We start from the raw sequence: 20,189 nt of genomic DNA, 5'->3' as shown, positions 1-20,189 counted from the left end.
TGGATCCCATGAGAGCCTATGAATACTACTGTTCACAACATTGTTTAATTGTTTATTCTCTTGTTCAACTTCTCTTCTGGTCGCTTTCTGTGACAAGAATAACTTTCCAGACCTTCTCCTCTAGCCAACTTCTGCATTCTTCAAGTATTCGTAGATCTTGAAGTCTGTGCTAATCTACACTCCAACTTTGTTTATAATCATTCTTTTAACAAATACTTTCAACTGTTTATTAGCTAGTTATTATACTTATCATGCGTACTGAGTTCCTTGTTTTGTGTATAGTGGCATGTTCTCTCCAGCTAGATTATAATTGCCTGGAAGGCAGGAACCACGGTGGATGGGAGGGGAAGACTGTCTATGGATATTACATAAATGGTTAGCCCAGTGCCGGGTGCATAGTTCATGCTCAAAAATTCTTGTTTATTAGCTGAGTTACTTTATAAATAAGCTAACATATAAAAGTGATTGTTATGGTACCAGGCACATAGTAAACCTCAGCTAATTTATTTGACCTCAGCTAATTTATTTGTTTCAGAAATCCGAATAACCAATTTGCCTTACTCTTTTAAATTGAAAGAGACATTTACATAATCAGGACAAATGCTAAGCAAAATTGTAAAACAAAAAGCACGACTTCAACGTCCTCCTACTTACACTTAATTAATAATTGCTCCCTTTTTCACTCTCTAATGACTTCCTGACTACCCCCCCCAACATTAGTGCATTCATGCTTATCCGGACTACTCACTGTATTTCTGTGCACCCCTCTCACCACAGCACCCCACCTAGTCAAACCTTCCCCCATATATGCCTCAGGCTCTGGAACTATCTTTTCTCTCTACCCATGCAGAGTTTACCAGCCTTGAACTCCCACTGACAAGTGTTCTCACTGCTGAATTCCCTCTGGGACATAAATCACCAATGATGTTTATATGTATGGTCACATTCTTTCTCTCAGGAGTGTGTCCATTTTAAGACGGAGATGCCATGTCTTGTCTCTAATGGAATGATTCCCCAATGGTTTCATTCTAGGCAAGCTGGAGCTGGGGCAATACTTTAGGGGAAGTGGCCTCATCTTTGTATTCCTTGAATGTATCCATGCGTTTTGTGGATATATATCAATACATCTCCACTAAGGGGAGTCTTGCCCTCACATCCACTGTGCGGTGAAATAGTGATACAAAAAAAGGTCTACATCATTTCATTAAATCAGACAATATCAATATCCAGAAGCTCAAAAATGTACTGCATAACTGAAAACTCTAGCAGGAAGATCACCGCTGTGACTTATTGCCAACGCTCTAAAGATATGGCATCTTTAAAACTGAACAAATAGCAATTACCCAACATATTTAGATAAACTGTAGCTTTTAGCTGGTAAAGGCTATACTTCAAAAACTATATATGCAATGTGTCTTTTAGCATTTTAATTTTCATTTTAAAGGTTTTTCAGTGTACAGAGGCATTTTTTCATTCAACTGGAGCCAGTATTTATTAGCATTTACCCATAAAAGAATTTTTTTTTGTTACTATTCAAGTCTCCTCTGCATCTGTAGGTGAGGTAGACGTTTCTATTGAAACTAAGAAAATATGGCGTTTTTTTGCTATTTCTGAACAAAATATCATAGCCAGAAAGCCACATGGGCTCTCCCCATTTCAGAATTAGGCAAAATCACAGCACTGAAGGCAAGAAAAGCAACTGGGGTTCTCTAACCGTCACACACATTTTAAAAAATACAACAGTATAAAGCTCAGTTCAATACCTTTCAACGTTGTACACTTGAAAAGCACTGGTAGAAAATGGCACTTCTGTGGTTGTCATCCAATCTGTCCCATTGTATGTGCTGTTACAGCCGTAGGTTTCAAGGCTTAATGGCATAGTTCTCTCAGGAAGTGGAGGATAAAGTTGAGCTCCAATTCCGACCCACAAAGAAATGGTAAATCCAGCCAGCAGACCCACAAGTGCTCCCTGCAAAACAGGAGTACTTCTCAAAAAAAATAATACAGTTTGCTTTGAAATGGAAGTTAACGTTAGGAGCTTAAGCTCAACATGGTCCAAGCCAAATTTACCAGTCCCCTCCTAAAACTCTTTTCCCCTGTAAGCTCCTTGCCTCTTGCCAAGAGCAGCATGGGTCCCTGGTCCCTCAGCCCAAAGCCCTGGGGTCTCTGGAACCCCCCCATATAATTCGTATCTCTATCTCGCCAATCACCAATTCCTGCCCATTTTTCTTTTCCTTTGTCTCATAATTCCATTCCTTCCACTCTGTTTCCATGGCCAGCACTCTGTTTTGGCCTCCTTGTCTCTTTACACCCAATAACTACAACAGTCATGCAGCTGACTTCAGGCCAACTGTTCCCTCTATTTTCATTTAATCCGTGAAAAAATGGCATGCCATCTGAGCAGCAACAGACACGAAGAAGAAAACATCCACAGAATTTATTCCTATACATAGCAACATGCATGTCTGTAACTGTACTGCAGGAAAATTAGGGGAAAATAGCCAGCTGTTTTCACAAATGACTGCAAGGGTACATTACATACAACCAAACCATCTCTAGAGATAAGTGGAGATTTCCTCTCTGAAGACATTTGGTTTCCCAGTCTTTGGAAGACGTGGGTTCCCCTGCCTGCTTTTCACCAGTAATCCAAGTAGTTTTGATCAGTCAGTCAGTCCTTGAATGATTTAAGCCCTAGTTCCAAATGATGGAGATGAAAGCAAATCTTGAGCTGGGAAGCGCCTTCCTCTGTGGTGAAATTTCTCCCCTTTCTTTAAGAATAATGATCAGATATGACGACAGGAATAACAGTTCTTACTTCCCCTTCTAAGGGCGTGTTGGACCTAGTCAGCTATAGCATTTCTGGAGGCAACTCGTGGTGGAAATAAATGTCAAAAATCAAAAGTCAGTCTTCTTTTAATATTTCAGGCGCTCAACAAACCACTATGCATTTCATAATGCAAAGAATCCCATCAAAGCTTCAACATTCTGAGGTGGACACAAACTGCTCTCTTTCATTTTGATTAATTTCTGCCAAACTAGCTTTTCATATGACACTTTGTTGAGAGTTATTGCTAACAATAATAACGATGATAATAGCCCTTATTATATCTGCCTTACCAATTCCTAAGGCCTCATGAGGAAAATGGAATTCTAAATGTACAGGCATAGTTCTGCAGTTGTTCCCCATCTGTCTGAAACAACCGCACATACATTACCAGCTTTCCCTGAACTTCAGCTTACAGCAGGACTGAACGAGTGGAGTTCCTCCTGCATTTCAGAGAAGTAATTTCAATTTCACTTATTCTAAACAAAACTTGGCCTCAAAGCACAGATATGTCTGTGTAGAAGAAATGAGCTATTACCTCTTTCTGAATACAATTCCCAGTTATAATCACTCCTTTGGGTCTAAAACCATGTTGGTGGAGCTACATCTTTAAATATCAGGAGTGTAAATTTTCTGACCAAAGTGCTGAAGATTTTATCCTATTTCTTCTCTTCACTGTACTCCGGCTAGTCAGGTATCCTCAGCTCTACTGCCCTGAAATCTTGCATATCTGAGCCTGTCGATCTCCTTTAAATCCTAGTGATTAATTTTCAAGAACGGCAAAAAAGTAGATGCGTACAAAATGTTTTTCCTTTAGTTATATAATATTCATAATATATATTGCAGTATATATTATGTATCATATTGTATATTGTTTCATAATATATATCCTTTAGTTATGCTATATAATACTCTATAATATATTGTATTTATAAATATCATGTTATTATATAATTTAATTGTATGATATTCATAATATATATTATTCTGGTAGTTTCCATTTAGTTTCACACATGCAGGGTCCCAATGCATAGTACGTTCATTGTGTATCCCAGCAAAGTCAACATGAGTAATTTAAGACATCCAGACAGGTCACTGATGACAAATATCAAAGGAACCATATCTTTACAATTGAGAAAAAATTATAGAGGCGCTACTGCAGTTGGAAAAGTAGGCTTTACACATATTCATTTTTAATACTTACTATTGAGTTGGCAAAGGGAACCAAAATCCCCAAAGCAAATAAGCCCAGAAGTGGTCCCCCAACCATGCCAAATATGCTGAGTGCGGCCTACAAAAATAATAAAAAGTCATCAATTAGCAATCTCAAATCCAAAGTTAAAATGCTTTAATGTAAGTTCATCAGGATGAGGATTTAAAGTATTCAGCCTCCTCCTGACATTCATGGCAGCCTTGCCATTGACAAAGAGAACTTCTTCTCAGTCGCAAGTTCCATCAGTTCATTCAAGTACCCTCAATAAGAAAAGCAAAATGCAAAGAGGTTAGAGAATCATGAGACAAGAGGGACACGACTCCTCCTGGTATTGTTCTTGTAGATATTAATAATCAACCACATCACTTCTTTGTGCCTTGGTAGTCTCAAAATCCCCTGCAAAAGCAGATTGTGGATAAGTACAGCTAAGAGACCAGAGGTGGCAATGAAACCCAGTGCTCTCCTTGATTTCCTAAGGATAGAACTAGAATGAGAAGTATGGTTAAAAAAAAGATTGGGGGGAATCGGGAAGATGGCGGAAGAGTAAGACACGGAGATCACCTTCCTCCCCACAGGTACACCAGAAATACATCTACACGTGGAACAACTCCTACAGAACACCTACTGAACGCTGGCAGAAGACCTCACACCTGCCCAAAGGCAAGAAACTCCCCACGTACCTGGGTAGGGCAAAAGAAAAAAGAATAAACAGAGACAAAAGGATAGGGACGGGACCTGCACCAGTGGGCGGGAGCTGTGAAGGAGGAAAAGTTTCCACACACTAGGAAGCCCCTTCGCCGGCGGAGACTGCGGGTGGCGGAGGGGGAAAGCTTCGGATCCGCGGAGGAGAGCACAGCAACAGGGGTGCGGAGGGCAAAGCGGAGAGATTCCCGCACAGAGGATCGGTGCCGACCGGCACTCACCAGCCCGAGAGGCTTGTCTGCTCACCCACCGGGGCGGGCAGGGCTGGGAGGCTTCGGTCGGAGCGCAGGGAGAGGACTGGTGTTGGTGGCGTGAACACAGCCTGAAGGGGGCTAGTGCGCCACGGCTAGCCGGGAGGGAGTCTGGGGAAAAGTCTGTAGCTGCCGAAGAGGCAAGAGACTTTTTCTTCCCTCTTTGTTTCCTGGTGCGCGAAGAGAGGGGATTAAGAGCGCTGCTTAAAGGAGCTCCAGAGACGGGCGCGAGCCGCGGCTTACAGCGCGGGCCCCAGAGAGAGGCATGAGACGCTAAGGCTGCTGCTGTCGCCACCAAGAAGCCTGTGTGCGAGCACAGGTCACTATCCACACCATCCCTCTCGGGAGCCTGTGCAGCTCGCCACTTCCAGGGTCCCGAGATCCAGGGACAACTTCCCTGGGAGAACGCACGGCGCGCCTCAGGCTGGTGCAACGTCACGCCGGCCTCTGCCGCCGCAGGCTCACCACGCATCCACACCCTCCCTCCCCCATGTCCTGAATGAGCCCCCGAAGCAGCTGCTCCTTTAACCCCGTCCTGTCTGAGCGAAGAACAGACGGCCTCCGGCAACCTACACGCAGAGGCACGGCCAAATCCAAAGCTGAGCCCCGGGAGCTGTGCGAACAAAGAAGAGAAAGGGAAATCTCTCCCAGCAGCCTCAGAAGCAGCGGATTAAAGCTCCACAATCAACTTGATGTGCCCTGCATCTGTGGAATACCTGAATAGACAATGAATCATCCCAAATTGAGGAGGTGGACTTTCAGAGCAAGATTTATTATTTTTTCCCATTTTCTTCTTTTTGTGAATGTGTATGCCTCTGTGTGAGATTTTGTCTGTATAGCATTGCTTTCACCATTTGTCCTAGGGTTCTATTTGTCTGGTTTTTTTTAAAAAATTTTTTTCTTAATAATTATTTTTTCTTTTAATAACTTTATTTTAATTTTTCCTTCCTTCCTTCCTCCCTTCCTTCCTTCCTTTCTTTCTTTCTTCTTTTTCTCCCTTTTACTCTGAGCTGGGTGGATGAAAGGCTCTTGGTGCTGCAGCCAGGAGTCACTGCTGTGCCTCTGAGGTAGGAGAGCCAACTTCAGGACACTGGTCCACAAGACACCTACAAGCTCCACATAATATCAAACGTGAAAATCTCCCAGAGATCTCCATCTCAACACCAGCACCCAGCTTCACTCAACGACCAGCAAGCTACAGTGCTGGACACCTCTATGCCAAACAACAAGCAAGACAGGAACACAACCCCACCCATTAGCAGAGAGGCTGCCCAAAATCATAATAAGTCCACAGACACCCCAAAACACATCTCCAGAGGTGGACCTGCCTACCAGAAAGATAAGATCCAGCCTCATCCACCAGAACACAGGCACTAGTCCCCTCAACCAGGAAGCCTACACAACGCACTGAACCAACTTTAGCCACTGGGGAGAGACACCAAAAACAACGGGAACTACGAACCTGCAGCCTGCAAAAAGGAGACCCCAAACACAGTAAGATAAGCAAAATGAGAAGACAGAAAAACACACAGCAGATGAAGGAGCAAGATAAAAACCCACCAGACCTAACAAATGAAGAGGAAATAGGCAGTCTACCTGAAAAAGAATTCAGAATAATGATAGTAAAGATGATCCAAAATCTCGGAAATAGAATAGACAAAATGCAAGAAACATTTAACAAGGACCTAGAAGAACTAAAGATGAAACAAGCAATGATAAACAACACAATAAATGAAATTAAAAATACTCTAGATGGGATCAATAGCAGAATAACTGAGGCAAAAGAACGGATAAGTGAACTTGAAGATAAAATAGTGGAAATAACTACTGCAGAGCAGAATAAAGAAAAAAGAATGAAAAGAACTGAGGACAGTCTCAGAGACCTCTGGGACAATATTAAATGCACCAACATTCTAATTATAGGGGTTCCAGAAGAAGAAGAGAAAAAGAAAGGGACTGAGAAAATATTTGAAGAGATTATAGTTGAAAACTTCCCTAATATGGGAAAGGAAATAGTTAATCAAGTCCAGGAAGCACAGAGAGTCCATACAGGATAAATCTAAGGAGAAACATGCCAAGACACATATTAATCAAACTGTCAAAAATTAACTACAAAGAAAACATATTAAAAGCAGCAAGGGGAAAATAACACACAAGGGAATCCCCATAAGGTTAACAGCTGATTTTTCAGCAGAAACTCTGCAAGCCAGAAGGGACTGGCAAGACATATTTAAAGTGGTGAAGGAGAAAAACCTACAACCAAGATTACTCTACCCAGCAAGGATGTCATTCAGATTTGATAGAGAAACTAAAACATTTACAGACAAGCAAAAGCTGAGAGAGTTCAGCACCACCAAATCAGCTTTACAACAAATGCTAAAGGAACTTCTCTAGGCAAGAAACACAAGAGAAGGAAAAGACCTACAATAACGAACGCAAAACAATTAAGAAAATGGGAATAGGAACATACATATCTATAATTACCTTAAATGTAAATGGATTAAATGCTCCCACCAAAAGACACAGACTGGCTGAATGGATACAAAAACAAGACCCATATATATGCTGTCTACAAGAGACCCACTTCAGACCTAAAGACACATACAGACTGAAAGTAAGGGGATGGAAAAATATATTCCATGCATATGGAAACCAAAGGAAAGCTGGAGTAGCAATTCTCATATCAGACAAAATAGACTTTAAAGTAAAGACTATTAGAAGAGACAAAGAAGGACACTATGTAATGATCAAGGGAACAATCCAAGAAGAAGATATAACAATTGTAAATATTTATGCACCCAACATAGGAGCACCTCAATACATAAGGCAAATACTAACAGCCATAAAAGGGGAAATCTACAGTAACACATTCATAGTAGGGGACTTTAACACCTTACTTTCACCAATGGACAGATCATCCAAAATGAAAATAAAAAAGGAAACACAAGCTTTAAATGATACATTAAACAAGATGGACTTAATTGATATTTATAGGACATTCCATCCAAAAACAACAGAATACACATTTTTCTCAAGTGCTCATGGAACATTCTCCAGGATAGATCATACCTTGGGTCACAAATCAAGCCTTGGTAAATTTAAGAAAATTGAAATCGTATCAAGTATCTTTTCTGAACACAACGCTATGAGACTAGATATCAATTACAGGAAAAGATCTGTAAAAAATACAAACACTTGGAGCCTAAACAATACACTACTTAATAACGAAGTGATCACTGAAGAAATCAAAGAGGAAATTAAAAAATACCTAGAAACATATGACAAAGGAAACATGACGACCCAAAACCTATGGGATGCAGCAAAAGCAGTTCTAAGAGGGAAGTTTATAGCAATACAATCCTACCTTAAGAAACAGGAAACATCTCGAATAAACAACCTAACCTTGCACCTAAAGCAATTAGAGAAAGAAGAACAAAAAACCCCAAAAGTTAGCAGAAGGAAATTAATCATAAAAATCAGATGAGAAATAAATGAAAAAGAAATGAAGGAAACGATAGCAAAGATCAAAAAAACTAAAAGCTGGTTCTTTGAGAAGATAAACAAAATTGATAAACCATTAGCCAGACTCATCAAGAAAAAAAGGGAGAAGACTCAAATCAATAGAATTAGAAATGAAAAAGGAGAAGTAACAACTGACACTGCAGAAATACAAAAGATCATAAGAGAGTACCACAAGCAACTCTATGCCAATAAAATGGACAACCTGGAAGAAATGGACAAATTCTTAGAAATGCACAACCTGCCAAGACTGAATCAGGAAGAAATAGAAAATATGAACAGACCAATCACAAGCACTGAAATTGAAACTGTGATTAAAAATCTTCCAACAAACAAAATCCCAGGACCACATGGCTTCACAGGCAAATGCTATCAAACATTTAGAGAAGAGCTAACACCCATCCTTCTCAAACTCTTCCAAAATATAGCAGAGGAAGGAACACTCGCAAACTCATTCTATGAGGCCACTATCACCCTGATACCAAAACCAGACAAGGATGTCACAAAGAAAGAAAACTACAGGCCAATATCACTGATGAACATAGATGCAAAAATCCTCAACAAAATACTAGCAAACAGAATCCAACAGCACATTAAAAGGATCATACACCATGATCAAGTGGGGTTTATCCCAGAAATGCAAGGATTCTTCAATATACGCAAATCAATCAACGTGATACACCACATTAACAAATTGAAGGAAAAAACTATATGATCATTTCAATAGATGCAGAAAAAGCTTTCAACAAAATTCAACACCCATTTATGATAAAACCCTGCAGAAAGTAGGCACAGAGGGAACTTTCCTCAACATAATAAAGGCCATATATGACAAACCCACAGCCAACATCATCCTCAATGGTGAAAAACTGAAAGCATTTCCACTAAGATCAGGAACAAGACAAGGTTGCCCACTCTCAGCACTCTTATTCAACATACTTTTGGAAGTTTTAGCCACAGCAATCAGAGAAGAAAAGGAAATAAAAAGAATCCAAATCGGACAAGGAGAAGTAAAGCTGTCATTGTTTGCAGATGACATGATACTATATACAGAGAATCCTAAAGATGCTACCAGAAAACTAATATAGCTAATCAATGAATTTGGTAAAGTAGCAGGATACAAAATTAATGCTCAGAAATCTCTGGCATTCCTATACATTAATGATGAAAAATCTGAAAGTGAAATCAAGAAAACACTCCCATTTACCATTGCAACAAAAAGAATAAAATATCTAGGAATAAACCTACCTAAGGAGACAAAAGACCTGTATGCAGAAAATTATAAGACACTGATGAAAGAAATTAAAGATGATACAAACAGATGGAGAGATATACCATGTTCTTGGATTGGAAGAACCAACATTGTGAAAATGACTCTATTACCCAAAGCAATCTACAGATTCAATGCAATCCCTATGAAACTACCACTGGCATTTTTCACAGAACTAGAACAAAAAATTTCACAATTTGTATGGAAACACAAAAGACCCCAAACAGCCAAAGCAATCTTGAGAATGAAAAACGGAGGTGGAGGAATCAGACTCCCTGACTTCAGACTATACTACAAAGCTACAGTAATCAAGATAGTATGGTACTGGCACAAAAACAGAAAGATAGATCAATGGAACAGCATAGAAAGCCCAGAGATAAACCCACGCACATATGGTCACCTTATCTTTGATAAAGGAGGCAGGAATGTACAGTGGAGAAAGGACAGCCTCTTCAATAAGTGGTGCTGGGAAACCTGGACAGGTACATGTAAAAGTATGAGATTAGATCACTCCCTAACACCATACACAAAAATAAGCCCCAAATGGATTAAAGACCTAAATGTAAGGCCAGAAACTATCAGACTCTTAGAGGAAAACATAGGCAGAACACTCTATGACATAAATCACAGCAAGATCCTTTTTGACCCACCTCCTAGAGAAAGGGAAATAAAAACAAAAATAAACAAATGGGACCTAATGAAACTTAAAAGCTTTTGCATAGCAAAGGAAACCATAAACAAGACCAAAAGACAACCCTCAGAATGGGAGAAAATATTTGCAAACGAAGCAACTGAGAAAGGATTAATCTCCAAAATTTACAAGCAGCTCATGCAGCTCAGTATGAAAAAAATAAAAAACCCAATCCAAAAATGGGCAGAAGACCTAAATAGACATTTCTCCAAAGAAGATATACAGACTGCCAACAAACACATGAAAGAATGCTCAACATCATTAATCATTAGAGAAATGCAAATCAAAACTACAGTGAGATATCATCTCACACCAGTCAGAATGGCCATCATCAAAAAATCTAGAAAGAATAAATGCTGGAGAGGATGTGGAGAAAAGGGAACACTCTTGCACTGCTGGTGGGAATGTGAATTGGTACAGCCACTGTGGAGAACAGTATGGAGGTTCCTTAAAAAACTACAAATAGAACTACCATATGACCCAGCAATCCTACTTCTGGGCATATACCCTGAGAAAACCATAATTCAAAAGGAGTCATGTACCAAAATGTTCATTGCAGCTCTATTTACAATAGCCAGGACATGGAAGTAACCGAAGTGTCCATCAACAGATGAATGGGCAAAGAAGATGTGGCACATATATATAAAATGGAATATTACTCAGCCATAAAAAGAAACGAAATTGAGCTATTTGTAATGAGTTGGATGGACCTAGAGTCTGTCATACAGAGTGAAGTAAGTCAGAAAGAGAAAGACAAATACCGTATGGTAACACATATATATGGAATTTAAGAAAAAAAATGTCATGAAGAACCTAGGAGTAAGACAGGAATAAAGATACAGACCTACTAGAGAATGGACTTGAGGATATGGGCAGGGGGAAGGGTAAGCTGTTACAAAGTGAGAGAGTGGCATGGACATATATACACTACCAAATGTAAAATAGATAGCTAGTGGGAAGCAGCCACATAGCACAGGGAGATCAGCTCAGTGCTTTGTGACCACCTAGAGGGGTGGGATAGGGAGGGTGGGAGGGAGGGAGACGCAAGAGGGAAGAGATATGGGAACATATGTATATGTATAACTGATTCACTTTTCTATAAAGCAGAAACTAACACACCATTGTAAAGCAATTATACTCCAATAAATATGTAAAAAAAAAAAGATCAAATCATGTAGAAAGAGTTAAACCTTACTAATTGCAATCTTTGCTTTGATGTAGAGATGCGAAAATCATGATAGTGAAATAAAATGTACAGTATGAAGAATAGAGAAAGGCAAAATGCTGAAAATTTCAAGAGATGTGTGTTCCCAGTATTCAAAAGGCTAATTTTTGAAAGTGGACAGAACCGTAAAAGAAGTATCAGGGACACACCGGTTTGTCCACAGAGTAAAAGTGACGGATAGAACAGAATGAATAAATCAGAAAATATATATATATGCTCAAGAAAAATTTTAGAGCATACAGACTGCAGTCCTGGGTTAAAAAAAAAAAAAAAAAAAGAAGCTTACCTCATGGGCTAGGGAAAGGAGTGAGGATATTATGACAGAGGAGAACTAGTGTTTGAGGAGGATATGGACTCAGGATACGATCCTAAGGAGTCATTTCACAGCATCTCTTGAACCAGAGTCCAGTAGGAAGGAAGGTAGACTTTATGCAAAATGTGAAAGAAGTCACTTGGCCCATGTAGTGGTCACTGCGACAGTGTGACCTAGAGCCAGTTTTGGAGATATAAGGAATATACCCCCCAAAATACCCATCTCAGGAAATAAGACCTTGGCTAGAGAGAAAGCAAGGAAGAGTTGCCTTGGAGCTATGATGACTCTCCTAGAATATCTCATTATCTATACTCAGGCCAGAGCTGGTATATGAAAAAGGGGAAATCAACCACAATAAGAACTATAAGTAATAATGCAGACTATGGAGGAAAGCACACAAACAGGAGTTTTGTTGGTTATGGCTTAGTTGTACCAGGTAAGCTTAGAGCTTCTGGACCTAATTCATTCACTCACTAATTCATATAATCAGAATGAGGTCACACTATTTTAACAACTGGTATGCCCTAAGCAACCACCAACCAGAAAGGACCCAAGTTGGGTCTGAAGCAGGAGCCTGGAGGACTTGCTGTGCCCAGCATTAACCTTCAAGTTTCTGGGTCCTCGTCCCAGAGTTGGAGCCCAGGTGGCCATGGAAGTTTCATGGACCACTTAGGTGTGATCAGATAAGTAGATATTTATGAACCAATACATAAATAGGTACATTCAACCTGAATTTGTAGAATGTCTACTTTGTTCTGGACACTGCAGTAGGCACCAAGTATTTGATACAGTATCAAAGAACAACGTCATAATCCTCACCTTCATGGAGTTATAAACTATTTAGTAAAACAGACATTAAATGAGTAACTGCAATAAAGTATTGTAATGGGGATGATACGAGAAATACAAGGTGCTCTGGGCACATTTGGTAGAGGGGAACTCAAACCTACCCAGGGAACAGAAAGGGCCTTTTTGAAAAATAATGTTTAAGTTGAAACTTGAAGAACAAATAAGACTTAGACAGTTGAAGGGTACTCCAGACAGTGGGAAGAGTCCATGCTGAGGCTTGGATGCTAAAAACTGTGAAGTCCACTCAAGATTCAGAAAGAAGAGGCTAGGGGACTTCCCTGGTGACGCAGTGGATAACACTCCACACTCCCAATGCAGGGGGCCCAGGTTTGATCCCTGGTCAGGGGACTAGATCCCACATGCATGCCACAACTAAGAGTTCGCATGCCACAACTAAGAAGCTCGCATGCTGCAACGAAGTAGCCCACCTGACACAACGAAGGAGCCCACCTGCCTCAACTAAGACCCAGCACAACCAAGTAAGTAAATAAATAAATAAATACTTTTTTAAAAAACAGGCTATTCCAAAGATTAGTCTGTCCTCTCCATTCCAACACTTCCAAAGAAGCAAGACAGTTTTCCAACACAAAAATGCTCTCTAACAAAAATTTAGCAAATGCCACAAGACATGAAGGACTCTTTAGGCAATAAAAAATGTATTTCCACTCATAGGGAGATGGATTAGGTGTACTTTTCCCTCGTCCTCCTGCTAATAAAACTAAGACTCCTGGACATTACATATAAAACAAACATAAGAAGAATCTAAAAGGTCGAGAGAAGACGGCTAGGACTTCGGGGCCTGAAGAACAATATAATGGTGAGGTCTCTGAGTTTTCTTTTTGGCCCACATATCCCAGTCTTAGAGCTGAAGAAGCTGGCAATCCAGAAATGACAATATGTGCAGGCCAACAAAATCCAGGAAAGACCAGAAAAGGAGCAACTTAGCAAGAAAGAAAACTTTTAGATAATAACTGCTCAATTCCAGACAAATGCCACAGAATAAACTGTTCCCCCACATACACATGCCAGAAAAGGCCAAGTAGGGAGCCTAGATTCCATCCCCCACCAGCCTATAACAAGGCACCCCATTCCCTCCCTGCTCAGGCAATGTCATAGGAGGCCTAATGGAGAATCAGGACTTTCACCATTGCCCAGCAGGAACAAGACCACCTTCACCATGATGTCAGTGGAGACTGTTCCCACCCAGCAAAATAAGAAATTCCTCCCTTGGATGTCAACAGAGGCCAACTTGGGAACCTGGACTTCTACATCCACCTGGCAGTAATGAGACAGCTCCCTCCCTTACACTGTTGAAGTGGTATCAGAGAAAGAAAACCAAAACAGAAGGTGCATGTAAGATCTATAGTCTCACCACATAATATAAAAATGTCCAGGTTTCAACTGAAGTTCACTTTTCAGAGCAGGAATTAGGAAGATCTCAAAATGAATGAAAAAAGACAATCAATAAATGCTGATAGAGAAGTGACAGATATATTAGAATTATTTCACAAATTTTCAAGCAGCCATGATAAAACTGCTTCAGCAATTAGAACATGCTTGAAACAAATGAAAAAGTAGAAGGCCTTAGCAAAAAAAAAAAAAAAAGAAAGTATCAGCAAAAACATAGATGATATAAAGAAGAACAAAATGTAAATTTTAGAACTGAAAATATAATAACTTAAATAAAAATCTCAGTGGATAGGTTCAACAGCAGAATTGGGGGGACAGAGAAAAGAATCAGTGAACAGGAAGATAGACCAATAAAAACCGCCCAATCTGAAAAAAACAGAGAGAAAATAGGCTTAAAAATTAGTCACCAGGACCTGTGTGAATATAACAAAAAATCTAACATTCATGTCATCCGAGTCTTAGGTAAGAAAAGAAAGACAGTGGGGCTGAAAAGTACTCAAAGAAATAATGTTTGAACTTCCCAAATTTGGCAAGAAACATAAACCTACAGGTTCAAAAGCTAAGCAAACTACAAACAGAATAAACCCAAAGAAAAACATGCCAAGACACATTGTAATTAAACTTCTGTAAACTAACTTCAAAGAAAAATTTCTGAAAGCAGCCAGAGAAAGAAAAATGACACCTTACCTATAGGGGAAAACAATTAGAATGGCAGCAGATTTCTCCTTAAAAATAATGGAAGCCAGAAGAAAGTGGCACAATATTTTTCAAGTGTTGGAAAAAAAGAATTGTCAACTCAGAATCCTATACCTGGCAAAAATATCATTTGGGAATAAAGGGGAAATCAATACATTCTCAGATAAAGGGAAACTAAGAAAATTTGTTGCCAGCAGACTTATCCTTAAAGGAATGGCTAAAGCAAGTTCTCTAAATAGAAGGGAAATGGTAAAAGAAGGAACCTTGAGAAATCAGGAAGAAAGAAAGAACACAATAAGCAAAAATAAATATAATAGGCTTTCCTCCGCCTCTTGAGTTTTCTAAATCATGTTTGATTGTTGAAGCAAAAATTATAACACTGTCTAATGTAATTCAAAATGTATGCAGAGTAAATATTTAAGACAATTGTGTTATAAACTGGGTAAAGAAACAGAAATGAGGTAAGATTTCTATACTTTACTCGCATTGGTAAAAGGACAAAACAAGTAGACTGTGATAAGTTATGTATATACACATAAAGCAACAAATGAAAATGCTGCACTAAGAGAAAACTCAAAACAATATAGATAGATCAAAATGGGATTCTAAAAACTGTTTAAGTATCCCACTTAAAAAAATGAAAACAGAAAGAACAAACATAACAAAAAACAGCAGACTTAAGCCCTAATATTCCAATAATTATACTAAATTTTAAAAGTCTAAATACCCCAATAAAAAGACAGAGATTGGCAGGATGAATTTAAAAACATAACCCAACTATATGCTGTCTACAAAAAACTCACTTAAGATATAATGATATAGTCAAGTTCAAAGTAAAAGGATATCATGCAAACATTAATCAAAGGAAAGCAGGAGTACTATTAACTATTTAATATCAGATAAAGTAGTTTTCAGACAAAGAAAATTATCAGAGAGGAACATTATATAATGATAAGAGGACTAATTCACCAAGAAGCCATCGAAATCCTAAATGTATATGCACCAAACAAGAGAACTGCAAAATACAAGCAAAAACTAAGAGAACTAAAAGGAAAAGAGACAACTATACACTATAGGTTGAGAATTCACCACTTCTGTCAACAATTGATAAAAACAAATAAGCGTAAAATCAGAAGGATACAGAAGAACTCAGCACCATCAATGAGCAGGATCTAACTGACACCTGTAGAACACTATGCTTAACAGCAGAGTACACATTCTTTTCAGGTGCCCATGTAACAGATACCCAAATACTATATCCTGGGCCATAAAACAGACCTCAACAAATTTAAAAGAATTAAAATCATACAGAATGTGTTCTCTGACCACATTGGAATGAAATTAGAAATCAATAGCTGAAAGATAACAGGAAAATCTCCAACAATTGGAAACTAAGTAACATACTTTTAAATAATCTACAGGTCAAAAGGACATATCAAAGGAAATTTTAAAACTCCAATACAAAATATGAAAAGTTATGGGACATAGCTAAAAGTGCTGAGAGGGAGATTTTTAGCAATTAGTGCACACATTACAAAAAAGTCTCAAATCAGTAATCTAGTGTCACACCTCAAGAAGAGCAAAATAAACCCAAAGCAAGCAGAAGGAAGAAAATAATGAAGATAATTTTAAAAAGCAATGATTTAAAACAGAAAAATGATATAGAAAATCAATGAAACAAGAAGCTAGTTCTTTCAAAATATGAATAAAAATTGACAAACCTCTAGCAAGACTAAAAAAAGAGATAAAAGATAAAATTACCAATATTATGGATAAAACAGGAGATATCACTAAAAACCCTGCAGACATCAAAAGTATAATAAGGGGATACTATGAATAATTCCACACACCTAAATTTGACAACTTAGATGAAATGGAGCAATTCCTCGAAAACACAAACTACCATAATTCATCCACTATGAAGCAGATAATTTGAACAGCTATAACTATTAAGGAAACTGAATTCATAATTTTTAAACTCCCAAAAAAGAAATCCCCAAGCCCAGATGGTTTCACTAGAGTATTCTACCAAACACTTAAAGAAGAATTAACACCAATTTTACACAATCTCTTCCAGAAAATAGGAGAGAACTCTTCCCAATTTATTTTATGAAGCTGGTATGACCCTAACACCAAAACCAAGAAAAGGCATTACAAAAAAATATTACCACATATCAGCATCTCTCATGAATATAGATGCAAAAATTCTTAGCATACTATCAGCAAAGAGAGTTCAGCAATATATAAAAATAACTATACACCATGACCAAGAGAAGATTATTCCAGGAATGCAATGCCAGCTTAAAATTTGAAAATCAATCAGCATAATATACCATGTTAAAGGGCTAAAGAAGAAAATCATATTGTCATATCGAATGCTGCAGAAAAACCATTTGACAAAATTCAACACTCATCCATGATAAAAACTCTCAGAAAAAGAGGAATAGAGGGGAATTTCCTTAATTTGGTAAAGGGCATGTACAAAAATCCTACAGGTAATACACTCAAGAATGAACCACTGAATGCTTTTCTCATTCAGATTGGAGAACAAGGCAATGATGTCCACTTTCACCACTCTTATTCAACATGATGTGGAAGTTGAAGCCAGGGCAATAAGGAAATTAAAGGTACATATACAGATTGGAAAAGAAGATATAAAACTATCCCAATTTGAAGATGATATAATTTTATCTGTAGAAAATCCCAGGAACTAATAAGTTCAGCAAGGTCACAGGATACAAACAAATATACAAAAATCAATTGTATCTTTATATAATAACAAACACATGGACACCAACATTAAGAATACAATACCGTGTACAATCACTCAAAAAAAATGAAATACTTAGGTGTAAATCTAACTAAATATAAACATGACTTGTATATGAAAATTACACAGTAGTGGTGGAAAAGAAATCATAGAAAATCTAAATAAATGAAGAGACACACTACGTTCATGGATTAAAAGATTCGACACAGTAAAAACGTCAGTTCTTCCCAAATTGTTTTACACGTTTAAGGCAATCCTATCAAAAACTAAGCAGGATTTTTTTTAGATATAGAGATTATTCTAAACTTTATATGGGAAGGAAAAGGAACTAGAACAGTTAAAACAATTTTGAAAATAAGAATAAAGTGGGAGGAATCAGTACTTCTGAATTCAAGACTTATTACAGAGCTATAGTAATCAACACTGTATGATCTTGGCAGATGGACAGACACATAGATCAATGGAATAGAACAAAGAAACCACAAATAGACCCACACAAATATGCCCCACTGATTTTTCACATAGGTGCAAAGGCAATTCAATGGAAGAAAGACAGCTTTCACAACACGTGGTGTTAGAGCAACAGGACATCCACCGGGAAAAGGGAAAAAAAGAACATCAACCTAGGTCTCATACCATTGAGGGAACTGGGTAAAGGGTATATGGGATCTCTCTGTATTATTTCTTAGTATTGCATGTAAATCTATAATGATCTCAAAATGGAAAGATTAATTAACAAAATTTTTTTAAAGAATTTAGTCATCTACGTTCCTTGGTATGTCTATGTGTAGACATATAGAGAGAAAAGTCTGTAAGGATGGTCACATCAACACTTAAAAAAAAAAAAAGGAAAAGAAGAAGAATTTAGTGATTATGACTCAAACCTTCCAGGATTAGCTCTTACCTGCAACAGAGCTCCCATTAGTGATGCCAGCGCAGCCATTCCAATACACAAAGCTCCAAACAGCACACCTAGATGGATGATGTAAAAGCCATTGTAAAATCCAGACTCAGAGGATTAGAATTCTCAATAGAATAAGCTATCACACCTTGATTCAAAGTACATAATATGACTATAATAAAGAATGGCCACCTACCTCAGAGCCAGCTAAAAAAGGAAAGGGAACTAGTATGCAAAGAGGAAAGAAAACACTGATATTGTGGCCCGGGATTAATTACATTAGGTTATATAGGTAAAGATTTCCTAAAATTAACTATAGAGAGTTAAAACCTAATAACTATTGTGTTATTAATGTAATCCTCCATAAACATTTGTTGGTAAAGGAAGGTTCAGGGAGCTTCTGGGTTGGCGAACACGTGGTATGCTCAGAGAGGACATGGATGCTCCATGCCCTTTCCCATATCTTGCCATATTCATCTCTTCCATCTGGCTGTTTTTGAGTTATATCCTTTTACAACAAACCAGCAATCTAAAAAAGTCTTCCAACCTCTGGCCTGGCTTAGAACATCACCGGTTCTACTGATGTCCTACATCCTTCCCAGATTGCATGCCAGCATGCCATTGCTTCTCAGAGCCGTGTGTCTGACAGGGTTTTGGTGCTCTGGCCGGCTGTCAGGCCTGAGCCTCTGAGGTGGGAGGGCTGAGTTCAGGACATTGGTCCACCAGACACCTCCTGGCCCCATTTAATATCAATCAGCCGGAGCTCTCCCAGAGATCCCCGACTCAATGCTAAGATCCAGCTCCACTCAACAACCAGCAAGCTCCAGTGCTGGACACCCCATGCCAAACAACTAGCAAGAAAGGAACACAACCCCACCTATTAGCAGAGAAGCTGCCTAAAATCATAATAAGTTCACAGACATACCAAAACACACCACTGACGTGGTCCTGCCCACCAGAAAGACAAGATCCAGCTTCATCCACCAGAACACAGGCACCAGTTCCCTCCACCAGGAAGCCTACACAACCCACTGAATCAATCTTACCCACTGGGGGCAGACACCAAAAAAACCAGGAACTAAAAACCTGCAGCCTACTAAAGGAGACCCCAAACACAGTAAGTTAAGCAAAATGAGGAGACAGAGAAATATGCCAGATGAAGGAGCAAGGTAAAAACCCACCAGTCAAACAAATGAACAGGAAATAGGCAGTCTACCTGAAAAAGAATTCAGAGGAATGATAGTAATGGAGAAAATACAAGGGACGTTTAACAAGGACCTAGGAGAACTAAAGAGCAAACAAAGATGAACAACACAATAAATGAAATTAAAAATTCTCTAGAAGGAATCAATAGAAGAATAACAGAGGCAGAAAAATGTAAAAGTGACCTGGAAGATAAAATAGTAGAAATAACTACCACAGAGCAGAATAAAGAAAAAAGAATGAAAAGAACTGAGGAAAATCTGATAGACCTCTGGGACAACATTAAACACACCAACGTTTGAATTATAGGGGTCCCAGAAGAAGAAGAGAAAAAAAAAAGGGACTGAGAAAA

The 20,189-nt window shown here is 38.6% G+C and overlaps 1 protein-coding gene across 3 annotated transcripts in view; it reads right to left on the bottom strand.

Moving 5' to 3' along the window:
• SLC5A8 (solute carrier family 5 member 8) overlaps positions 1 to 20,189 on the bottom strand; it is a 66,153-nt gene that overhangs the window by 10,905 nt on the left and 35,059 nt on the right. For all 3 annotated transcript variants that reach the window (XR_002172901.3, XM_073788297.1, XM_019918550.3), the window contains exons 10-12: positions 18,638 to 18,705; positions 4,029 to 4,115; positions 1,764 to 1,969 (exon numbers count right to left, since the gene is read on the bottom strand). Coding sequence is in view for 2 of the 3 variants with exons in the window: in XM_073788297.1 (XP_073644398.1) it covers positions 1,764 to 1,969; positions 4,029 to 4,115; positions 18,638 to 18,705 (361 nt within the window). In the remaining variant the exon portion in view is untranslated. The remainder of the gene's footprint in view (positions 1 to 1,763; positions 1,970 to 4,028; positions 4,116 to 18,637; positions 18,706 to 20,189) is intronic.

Source organism: Tursiops truncatus, chromosome 11, assembly GCF_011762595.2.
Source record: "Tursiops truncatus isolate mTurTru1 chromosome 11, mTurTru1.mat.Y, whole genome shotgun sequence".
Classification (NCBI taxonomy): Eukaryota; Metazoa; Chordata; class Mammalia; order Artiodactyla; family Delphinidae; genus Tursiops; species Tursiops truncatus.
Note: the sequence above shows the minus strand (reverse complement) of the source record. Positions and strands in the feature narration are given on the sequence as shown.